The 12,333-nt window shown below is 40.9% G+C and overlaps 1 protein-coding gene across 1 annotated transcript in view; it reads left to right on the top strand.

Moving 5' to 3' along the window:
- The window catches only part of PIGA (phosphatidylinositol glycan anchor biosynthesis class A), a 12,404-nt gene extending 7,716 nt beyond the window's left edge, over window positions 1–4,688 (top strand). The window contains exon 4 of the mRNA XM_007952844.1: window positions 4,443–4,688. Coding sequence (XP_007951035.1) covers window positions 4,443–4,688 — 246 coding nt within the window. The remainder of the gene's footprint in view (window positions 1–4,442) is intronic.
- Window positions 4,689–12,333: the final 7,645 nt, after the last annotated feature.

Below are 12,333 nucleotides of genomic sequence, written 5' to 3'. Positions count from 1 at the left end.
TACTAGTGCTGGAGCAAGATGGTATCTCATTGTTGTTTTGATTTGCATCTCTCTAATAGCTAATGATCGTGAGCATTTCTTCATATGTTTGTTGGCCAAGAAAGGATCTTTGAAGATTAGGTTGGAACTCTTCCTTGGTGTCACGTGTACACATTTGCTTTTCCTTACGTATGGGCTTACCATTTATGTTCTATTGCTTAAGTTTATGAAATCAATTTCAAATGAAAAGAAATGAATGTTACATTACTTTTGGTGTATGATGGGCTTAAGCAGGGCTTCCAACTGGTTCTTTCAGGTTCAGTCATGATTGATAAAGTGAAACCAGAACAGACTGAAATTACGGGTTGACATCCTGCTTAGAAACGTAATCTTCCTCTTAGAAAACAAAGGCAGTGTGCACGTTGCATAGCACCAGATCTCTTGACAGGCAGAGGCAGAAACCGGCTCAAAGATGGGGCCGACTGCACTGCTTTGAATGTGTGTCACACTCCACAGTCCTGGCAGTAATCCAGTCTCCCACCTCGGTCCTGAAAAGGCTAACTGCACCTCTTCTGAATCTCCCATTCCAGGGCTTCCACTCATAATTTTTCATTCCAGTTATTTTTCCAGCACACCCACATTTTACACATTCAGGTCTGTTCCAATTTCATTGCCTTGGCCACGACTGAACTGGTTTGGTCTTGTGTCAATATTGCTAGCTACTGTAGTTTTCTAACAACAACAGCTGTAGTTTTCTACAGGAAAAGGATTTTTGCATTTTGGGGGCTGATTGAGAATATAAAAAGGTAGACTTAAAAAGAACACAATGAATGTTGAAGAAACCATGGGAAAGAAAAGCAGCAACAGAGAATCCTCAGAAGGATGAGGCCAGAGAAGAGATTAATATTCTTAGGAAGGAAAGTACAGTCGGGGCAGATGCTCCCCCTTTTGAGTTAGAGACTTCGTTCATTCCACACACTTCCATCCTGTGTTTAAGTCAGTCTCCTTTGTCCGCCTCACCCCTCTTAACACCAAGTGGCAGGCTGAGTGGAAGCAGCTCTGCCTCTTACTTGTGAACCAGAAAGACAGCAGTGTGGGGAAGGCAGTCATTTAGACAGGTGCTTGCATCATGCTGTTAGTTTGTTCTGTGGATCAACACGTTACCACCTGAAGTGGCTGACGAGGGAGCTGAGTAAAGAGAATAGCTCATTACTATAAGGCTTTACTAACGGGTTTGGAATGGAAATTGTAGCACTTGAGGTGAAGCCACTTTTGAATACAAGTGTGCAAACTCTTCTCTTCAAAGATTGCAGTGTAAAGACTTCGTACATGTGATTAAATGAAAGTTCTTGAGATGAGAAGGTTAGTGTGGATTATCAGGGAAGGCCCTAAATGCAATCACATATATCCTATTATATGAGGGAGATTTAACTACACGCAGAAGGCAGAGATTTCAAGAGACTGGTCTTGAGGACTGAAGTGATAGGGCCACAAGCCAAAGAAAGCCAGCAGCCATTAGAGGGTAGAAAAAAGGAAAGAAGGGTTACTCTTTTAGCCTCATGGCCCTGTAGACACCTCGATGTAGACCTGATGGTCCTGAGACTTCTGCCTTCTGTAACTGTGACAGAATAAGTTTGTTGTTTTAAGTCATTGAGTTTGTGGTAATTTGTTACTGGAAACTGATAAAATGATAAAAATTGAGAATGAAAAAAAAAGAAATTGACATATATTACATTTTACACCAAAATAATATGACCACTCATATGAAATGGCTGCCTTTTCCTTGTTTCTCTTTGGAAGTTGAAGTCTAACCCTGATTGTCTGTTGTCTAGAGAGCCTATCAGGATCACCTAGGTGGCTTTTCACACTCAGCATTTCACCTTCACATTCCTTGCCACTGCTGTCCAGCCACTCCGTGGATTCTAATAGCACCCTTTAGGAGCAGAGCTGGAGTTTTGGTTAGCAGGGATGTTTGGTTCAACAGGTGTGTTTTTATTGGTGATTGCCATCTAAATCTCCACCCTGATTAGGGACCACAGCTCATTAAGTTGTAACCTGACCTTGATAGACATCATGTAAACCTTGGAAGTCAAAACTATAGCAAATAATAAATTCAGAGGCAAGAATTTAATGGTGGCAATTGTCAGCATGTTTTAAAGGAACTAATTAGGATTTTTTTTTAAACCACAAAATTTTTTTTAGTTATAACACTTAAAGTAATAGGAAAACATACACACACACACACACACACACACACATACACACAAACTAAATAAATAAAATAACTGCCATCAGGCCATCAAGTCAGTTCTGACTCATAGCGACCCCCTTTGGGTTTCCAAAGCAGTAAATCTTTACGGAAGCAAATTGCCCAGTCTTACTTCTGTGGAGTGGCTGGTGAGTTTGAACCACCAACCTTCTGGTTAGCAGTCAGATGCCTTAGGCACTACACCACTACAGCTCCTTTATAGCCATCAAGTTGATTCCGACTCATAGCAACCCTTCCCTCCTTGGGTTTCCAAGGCAGTATCTCTGCAGAAGTAGATTGCCTAGTCTTCTTTCTGAGAAGTGACTGGTGGGTTTGAACTGCCAGCCGTCTGGTTAGCAGTAAATGCCTTAGGCACTACACCACCAGAATTCCCCTTTATATATATACTAGAGTATAAAATGCTATATATGTGTTTATATATATGTGCATATGTATATGTATGTATATATAAACCAAAAAACCAAACTCACTGCCATCGAGTCAGATCCAACTCCTTGGGTTTCTGAGGCAGTATCACTAATCACTACGGAAGTAGATGGCTATATATAGCTAGCTAGATAGATATAGATACAGTATTTTATACTCAGTTGTATACATTTAGGGGAGCTCTGGTAGCACAGTGGGTAAGGCATCTGACTGCTAACTAGAAGGCTGGTGGTTCAGACCCACCAGCCACTCCGCAGAAGCAAGACTAGGCAATCTACTTCTATAAAGATTTACCACCTCAGAAACCCAATAGGGGTCGGTATGAGTTGGAATCAACTCGATGGCAGTGGGTTTGTATACATTTAGAATACAGTAAATCCTTATCTATAATGATTTGTCATCCATGACATTCTCTTCATAGTAGTAGTAGTAGTATTTTGTCACTTAAAATCACAAATTGCCCTAGAAATTAAAGGGGGCAGCCAGGTTGGTTTATAGCTGCTCGTTAATTCTACCTGTTCCACACCAGATACTTCAGTCCTTTGCAACTTGTCCCTCTCCGTTTACCTGTGCCATTTAGAAAATGGGTCACAAAATTCAATGGGAATTCAGGCTGGAAAAACTCTTTGAATTACAACTTGCCAGTCTCAGCATAATAATTTGAAAGTTTGCATTGGAAATGGCCTCAGGGTAGAAGAGCTAGATGGAGATGCCCTGTCCTTTTCCCAGGCTGTTGGTCTTTAGAACTTGCATTGTATGTTGTATCTTTGAGTTCCAAGGGGATTGTTGACGGCTCTGGTAACTGGAGAATGAGCACAGGTCATGATCAAGTAAAGAACATGAGTGTTGACCCGTTTGGTATGTTATTTTTAAACAAGTATGTTTTTAAAGTTTTTGGTTTTTAATGTTTTAGACTATAACGCCAATGTTTGCCCTATACCATCTACTACAATTTCCCCCATCTCTTTCCTCTCCTTTTTACTTGAAATCCATGAGGTATTTCTACATGTTTTCACCGTCCAGTGCTCAGAGACACGGTCTCACATGGGTGTTTAAAGGAAGAGCCCGGTTTGCCCAGAAGCACACTAGATTGTAAATCTGTCTTGGAGTAGATGTCTGATACAGGTGAATGTTATCTTAGCATTCAAGGAGCCTTAGAAGGCTAGCCCTGCTTTAGGAAGTCCCTGCTGAGTTCCTTTTGCTACCAGAGTGGTGATCTGAAAAGCTGCCCAGACTTCTCAAGACTTGGAATTCTAGTTCTTGTATGCCATCGAGTCATTTCTGACTCATAGCAACCTTACAGGACAGAGTTGAACTGCCTCATATGGTTTCCTAGGCTTTAGATTTTAGGGGAGTAGACTGCTGTATCTTTCTTCTGTGGAGTAGCTGGTGGGTTCAAATTGCCAACTTTTCAATTAGCAGCTGAGTGCTTCAGCCACTGCACCACCAGGGCAACTTGGAATTCTAAAAATTGATTATAATCCCCTAGAGGAGAGGATCCATGGCCTGTTCGTCTTTGGATCACACAATGTCTGGCCCAATATCTTGCCCAGAATGAGTATTCTCTATTGAATTGCAGGAATTACTCTGATTAACTTCATTCATTTTGTTACATCATTAATATGAAAACAAAGCAACGACAGAAGGTAAGCAAGCTCACTGTGCATTGATGTAGAAAATGCCCCTGAAAGTATACATTGTCGTTTGCCGTGGGTCCATGGAGTCAGTCGTGGGTCAGAGTGCTCATTCCCTGTCTTCTTCCCTCCAGGTGTATGACCACGTGGCCATGGAAGCTGTTTTACCCATAGACAAACGACTGGATCGACTCATCTCTCACTGTGGCCCAGTAGCAGGCTCTATTTTTGCTTTGTTGGTGGTCTTGAACTTTCTCTTCCTCACGTTCCTGCGATGGATGACCCCAGATTCTATCATTGATGTTGCAGTAGATGCCTCAGGGCCCAACGGGGCCTGGACTCATGAATATTCTTGCAGTAAAAGAAAGGGCGAAGAGTAACTCTGGACCCAGGTAGAAGACAGCCTGGGTACTAAGATAGTAAACATCTGTGCTAGCTCTACTGAGACTACTGAAAATAAACCGAGCTGTTGTTTTCAAAGTTCATTTAATAGGTTATGCTACCTCTCTTTCATTTAGTGTTTTGTTTTGAGGCAAGATAAAAAATGTATGCAATCCCTGAGGGTACAAACTCTTTGCACTTATTTATAATTTGAGAGAAAATTTAAGCCACTCAGGTAAGCAGTTTTTGAGACTAATAAAATCCCTCTAGCAGATGTGTTTTAACATATTTTGGGAGTTTTGGGTGCTGAACGGCCAAACGTTTTCTGGGTATGTTTTGGCCAGTTTTTAATGTTGTACCGTTCATTAGACATTCACCAGATGTTTACAAGATTTCCTTAGTAAATAGAACTACGTGAACTGTTGTGTCTTGTTCTTAAACATTTATTGGGTACACTCAGTAAGTGTCACATCATCAGCAGGTGTCTCCAGTAAGATGGTCCCTTACTTGTCAGCATCTTTTGAACACCTATTCTGTTAGAACGTGAAGCTGGGTACTTCCTGCTGGTAGGGACCAGAGGTGCATTCCCTCTTTGCTTTGTACTCACATGGCTTATTATTCATTGTAGGAACAGTTGGCATGCCGTGGTGTAAAAGGTCCAGCATGCCCCCATATAGCACTTCTTTGATCCTACTTTATACGTTTTCCTAGGTAGAGCCTTTGTCGTCTGTTTTCTTTATGAAAAGACTTTTTACATTTGCAATACTAATTTGAAATACAGATATCACTGTCGCTGATCAAATCCACACCTGTCAGCGCATGACTCTGTTTTCAGTAATTGCCTTCTTGTGTTCTGAGCAGAATGGACAAGGTGTGCCATCCCCGTATCGAGCTGCTACCCACACCTTGGCAATAAGTCACTACCCTTCACGTGTGACCTCACTCATGTTGATAAGTGTTGTCAGTGTGCAAAGTCTCTACCCCAGAATTTTTTGTTTTTATCAATCAGAGTTGGAAATTTTGAGAAACATGATCTCTTTGTGGGTGGCTATGAACTGTAATGATGGTTGCCCAGAGCCATGGGTTTTTTAACCCCAAATTAGCCACACAGTGTATTCATTCTTAGAACTCGTTAGATTGTATTTTTGTGACAAAAGACAGAAATCAAAAGGACAAGGCACTTGTGGGTGGACTAGATAAATTCTGTCAGTATTGTGGTTCTTCACAGGATCTTTAACGATAGCATTCACAAAGCTGCTTAGAGGTATCTTAACATGACTGAATTGGTTGCCACTGATGTAGAAGAAACAGACTATTTTGTTTGTACTAAAACAACAAATGCCAGCATGTAATTTATAAAATCTAGAAAGTAGAGTTCCTTTGAGTCGGAACCAACTCAATGGCGGTGGGTTGGCTGGTTGGTTGGTTAGAAAGAAAAAAGGAGGGGGGACTAATCCAAACCATTAAATCTTACTGGATTTTCATGTGGAGAAGTGGAATTAGATAAAAATATGAAATGTAACAGTGCCAACATTTGTGATAAAGTGAGAAACTAACATTTGGTTTTATTTATTCAGCAATTTTTTAGAGGATACTACTGTGCTGTCATTTTTTTTTTCCCTCAAAATTATTTTGTGTACTTGGTGTTAATGTTAAAGGATTTAAAGCTGTCTTTGCACGTGAAATACGTCATTTGCTAATTTAAATTATTTTCCTTTGATTTTTTTTTTTTTAAGCAAATGGAAAGTAAATTTGCTTGTCATCTGTAAACCTTAATTTTCCAGGGTCCTGGATCCCTTGATTATCACTCAGCATTGCACTGGTCAGTATGTGACAGCATATCGTGCTAGCTTGCTACTTACTATTTATTTGAAGATGAGCTTATGATGATAAGGATTTTAAAAAATATTCTGTATTTCCTTTAGTATTATAAAAAGTTACACATTTATTAAAACATGCCACATGCCCAAAAATAAAGCCCAAAATGACATTTTGAAGATTTTCTGAGTTTGTCTTGCTTTACGAATGGAGTATTATTTGCTAGCAGAGCAGCACACACCCCCAGCTTTCTTTTTCAGTGGACTCTGATGTGTTGGTTGGTCTGTTCATAAGTAGGAAAAATCCTTCAGATGATGCTGTTTTTATTTCTTGTATATTCTCTCTCGTTCTCATGGAATAACAAGTTCAAATTGCACCTTTGTTTCTTGATTTGAAGAGACCCTTGTCTTTCACTGCATGAGAATTATCTGGTGAGGTAGACAATACTTCTCCAAACTGTTGTGTACTTTATATCTCATGAGCTATTTAAGAGAGATTGATTTTTTTTTTTTGTAATACTAGAGTATTTGTCATTAAAGTTTGTAGCTTCTGAATGTTGTTCGTTGCTGTCACAGTGATTCTGACACATGATAACTCTGTGTGTGTCTGAGAATAGAACTGGGTACCATAGTGTTTTGGTTACTTCATGTGCCACTCTAACAAACATACCACAAATGGGATGGTTTGAACAAACAGGAGTTTATTTTCTTACAGTTTAGGAAGCTGGAAGTCCGAGTTCAAAGTGCCAGCTCTAGGGGCTCGGTGAAAGCCCCTCAACCTTGGGCTTCAGCTTTGCCTCTTGCTCCTGGCCCACTGAAGCTGGAGGCTTTTCTTAACTCAGGCAGCTGCTGGCTGCTGAGGCTGGCAAACCCAAGGTCAACACGTAAAAAGGCACAGTCCTAAGATTACCAAACAAGACGGCAGGGCACTAATTCATGCCCAGAGACAGTCCCAAGATGGTACATGCAGGGTCCAAGCGTTCCAAAAATCTTCTGCTTATATACTGGAAGCAGACCACATCCCTAAAGCAGCTACTCAGCTGCTTGTGGCAGATTCCGCCATGGAGTTAATCACCAGTTTCCTCATGGGGAATAACTACATCCAGCTACCCAGCCATTCAAAACCAGGCCTAGCCGAGTTGATGCACAACTACCACACAAAGGGTTTTCAAGGCTTAGGCCTTTTAGAAGCAGGTCACCAGTCCTGTCTCCCAGGGTACTTCTGGGTGATTTCAAATGGCCAAAACTTTTGCTAGTAATCAAAAGCTTAACTGTATGCCACCCTGAGAGACTCCAGAAATTGGAATTTTGATTTCCTTTCCAGACACTCAGCTCTTCCCCCCCTTTGGCTGGAAGCAGTGGTGAAAAGTCAGCTTCGTTCATATGTCTTGATTTATTTACATCAACACGTACTGTTGGCAAACTGCTGGTCTTACAGGTCTATGTTTACTCTTGTGAATTATTTTTAAAGGCCTCCTTATCCTGCCATTCCTAAAAGAATCTGGCTAGATGTTCCATGAGGAAGAATGCTGCATCAAAATTGGAGGAAGATTCATTAACAACCTGTGATAATGGAGATGACAACCTTGCTTGTTGAAAGCAAAGAGGACTTGAAGTATTGCTGATGAAGATCAAAGACTTCAGCCTTCAGTATGGATTACACCTCAACATAAAACAATCATCTTCACAATTGGACCAATAAGCAGCATCATGATAAAAGATTGAAGTTGTCAAGGATTTTGTTTTACTTGGATCCACACTCAGCATCCATGGAAGCAGCAAGAAATCAAACAACATATACTGGGCAAATTTGCTGCAAAAGACCTCTTTAAAGGGTTGAAAAGCAAAGATGTCATCTTGAGGACTAAAGTGTGCCTGACCTAAGTTATGGTGTTTTCAGTCACCTCATATGTATGTGAAAGCTAAACAGTGAATAAGGAAGACTGAAGAAGGATTGATACACTTGAATTAGGGTGTTGGCAAAGAATACTGAATATACCATGGACTGCCAGAAGAACAAACAAATCTCTCTTGGAAGAAGGCCAGCCAGTTCTGCTCCTTAGAAGTGAGGATGGTGACACTTCATCTCACGTACTTTGGAAATGTTATCTGGATGGACCAGTCCCTGGAGAAGGATATCATGTTGGTAAAGTGGAGGGTCAGCAAAAAAGAGGAAGACCCTCAATGAGATGGACTGACTCAGTGGCTGCAGCAATGGGCTCAAGCACAGCAAGGACTGTGTGGATGGTGCAGGACGGGGCAGTGTTTCCTTCTGTTTGTTCACCGTGAGTCAGAACTGATTCAATGGCTCCTAACAACAGATGTTAAATTGCATCATCCCTGCATATGAAATTATGAAAATTCAAGTTCTATACAGAAAGTGTTGATATGTAGTCAACAGTACTTTGGGGAGTTGCCTCCGTGGTTCTCAGCTGGGGGGAGGGGCATCTGGCAGTGTCTAGAGACAGTTCTGGTCATCACAGCTGGGTGAGGGATTAGCATCCAGTGAGGAGAGTCTAGGGATGTGACTAAACATTCTACAATATACAGCACAGTCCTCACAGCAAAAGATTATTTGGCCCAAAATGGCACTAGTGCTGTGGCTGAGAAAGCCTGGTGTTGTCGATGAGTTCATCTCTTGTAAAAGGTATTGTACATTAGCCATCTGTTCAGCAGCATTTTGCGCTCATCTCGAATGTGGTGCTCAAATAGAGTATGTGTAATCTCTCCGGAATAATCGAGATACTCCATTTGAACCTTTAAACAGTTGAGCTGCTTAAGGCCAACTGTGATAGTTAATTTTATGTGCCAACTTGGCTAGGCTATGGTGCCCATCTGTTGGATCAAACACTAGTCTAGATGGTGCTGTGAGACACATGTGATTAGCGCTTGAAATCATTTGGCCTTAAGTAAAGCAGATTACCCTCCAGTGTAAGTGAGCCTTGTCCAATCAGTTGAAGGCCTTAAGAATAAAACCAAAGGTTTCTCAAGGGAGGATTCTTGTTTCAGACTATGACAGACATCAGGACCTAACTTACCTATTTGGGGACGGACATACAATGGCAGGAATTTCCAGCCTGTCGCCTGCCCTTTGAATTTTGGACCTGTTAGCTGCCACAATTGCATGAGCCAATTCCTCCAAATAAATTGTATACGTGCACACGTGTGTGTCTTACTGCTTCTGTTTCTCTAGAGAAACCTAAGATACCACTTTGCTGGTAATACAGAAAAGACAGCCATGTTTCAATTGAAAAGGCCAAAACAAAGCTGACGAGTGTGTAGTAAAATACAGTAGCACAATGTACCTCACTGGTCTGACAAGGGCAAATGATTGCCTTCTGAGAGTACAATTGAAAGAGAAACGTGAGAAGAGCTAAAATACTACGTTCCTCTGGTTATTTCTGTACACTGGCATTCTGGCAGGTCATCTAAGCTTGGTGGATAAAGTTTATATGTTAGTAGCTGTTCCTTGATAGCAGAATAATACTAGAGCTTTACGGGAGCTCTACTGGCACAGTGCCTAAGGCATCTGACTGCTAACCAGAAGGTTGGTGGTTCAAACTCACCAGCCACTCCACGGAAGGAAGACTGGGCAATCTACTTTGATAAAGATTTACCGCCTCAGAAACCCAATGGGGGTTTCTATGAGTTGGAATCAACTCGATGGCAGTGGGCTTGGTTTTGTTTTCTTGCTGTGAGACATGAGGTGGATGTGCTGGGTGTTGCAGCTCAAGGTTGTCTTCTCCAGGGTCAGCCTTTTGAATGGAAGGAAACAGTTCTTACATAAGTAGTCATTCTTCTAATTTGCCTGAGCGCTAGGAGAATCTCCCCTAGTTTTGCAGAAACCATTTGTTAAAGAAGATTTCATTTTGTCAGCTCTTAGAGTTTTCATTTTGGCTTGTCTTTTTCAACAGTTTGTAGAATTTAGAAACTCTAAGATAGCAAAGAATAAAAGAAAGACCTACAATGATGAGGAAAGTCAAAGTCATTCCCTTGCACATCTGTTGGCCAGCTGGTGCATGTCAAACAGTGAAAGCTAAAAGTGAACGCTGGCCAGCTATGGGAGAGGGGATTCCTAGGCCATTTGAGGCCTTCACCCCAGACCTGTTTTGTTTTTTTTTCCCCATCCATTTCATTATCTTCATTCTATGGGGACAGCCCACATTTTTGAGAAAGAGAATGTGACGTTTAACTATCACTTGAAGTGGAAAGTGAATGATCAGGAGCCTTGCGAGGCCTTCTCATGGATGAAACTGCATTTCAGACAGTGGTCTTGTGCTCCCAGAGTGGCATTCTGCTTGGAGTGGCATCCAAGGTGGGCCTTTTAGTCAGTACCACCTTTGCGTAGACAGTCGTTTGGAACTGGTGAGATCTTAGATTTGGGCTTTCTCTTCCATAAATGTCCAAATGGAGAGAAAATGAAATGTTACAGGGAATAAGATTTCACATTAAGAGCGACCCCAGCATTGTACAAGTGTCTTTGCACCTGTCTTAATCTCCTGTGGTTGCTGTACTACAAATATCACAAGTGGGTGGCTTTAACGAACAGAAATGTACTTTCTCACCATTCTGGAGGTTAAAAAGCCAAGTCGGGGTCGAACCCATTGCCATCCAGTTGATTTCGAGTCATAGCAACCCTATAGGAAGAGAGCTACCCCATAGGGCAGTCTGTCTTCCCCTGTGTGTGCCTGTGTCTGTGTCTCTCATATCTCTTTTAGTAATCTAGAAGTGATTAGATTAGATTTAATTAAAAAAGAAAACAACAGGGTTACATCAACAAGTATAGTATAGGATTCCAACACATTTGGCAGTGGGGGGGGGGCACGATATAATCCATAGAGCACTTCATTGTATGAATGTCAAATAGCTTACTATGTGCGCATAGGATCTGAGAAGTTGGTTTACCTTTCCAGCCCTACTTCCCACGATAGTGTAGCAAAAATAGGATGTGAAATGTGGATGTGAAATCTGTTTGTTAAACTGTATTTATTTAGTCACATGGTTCTGGAACTATTGGGTGCTTCTAGTTTGAAGGAAGATTTTGTAGTGCATTTAACATTGACCATGGATGTCAACACATGCAGTCGCCAAATCACAGTTAGATTAGAACCTGCAAACTGAGTTCTCAGTAATAGGAGCACCGAGTGCTAGAAGGTTTAAAATAGATGTCATATGATACCAATTATAACTCGGTGAAATTTTGCAGTCCCGGGAACCTATACAGAGTAAGCCAAAATGGACGATGGTCCTGCTTTCTATGGCTTTAAAAACATTTTTATTACAATGTTTGCTACCTTTTTTTTCTTCAAACTTTTAATCAAAGTTTTTTTGGCTCTCCTAACCCATTTCTATATCGTCAAAGGAAATAGGAAAGAAGCGGCTAGGATAGCAGAAGAGATCTATGGAGGAGTTTCAGGTAAAAATACATGAATTTGTTCCCAATACTTAAAACAACAACAACAACAACACCCTCCTAGATAATTCCTATGAATAGTATTTCTAGATGGCAAGTCGTATTTCTACTTTGGTGTCGAGTGGGTAGTTAAAAGAATGATCTGTTATTTAAAGGAACAAAATGTAGTTTTTGGATGGCACCAATTTGTGTAGGCTTCTTATTTATTTGCAAGTGAGCATATCTATTGGCTGTTATTGTTTAAGAAGTAAATAAAGTAATGGCTTTCTAACAGTTATTTTGAGAACCTCATTTCTACTGATGGAAAGAATTACTGATGGCAGATAATTTTCCTTAATATTTTAAATCAAACTTGAACAATGGAGAGCATTCTGAGATGAGATTTCCTTAAGGAATAGAATGACTTGTGAGTTG

Source organism: Orycteropus afer, unplaced genomic scaffold, assembly GCF_000298275.1.
Source record: "Orycteropus afer afer isolate SDZICR_OR568_19922 unplaced genomic scaffold, OryAfe1.0 scaffold00360, whole genome shotgun sequence".
In the NCBI taxonomy this organism is placed as follows: domain Eukaryota; kingdom Metazoa; phylum Chordata; class Mammalia; order Tubulidentata; family Orycteropodidae; genus Orycteropus; species Orycteropus afer.
This window is presented reverse-complemented; position numbering and strand designations above follow the sequence as displayed.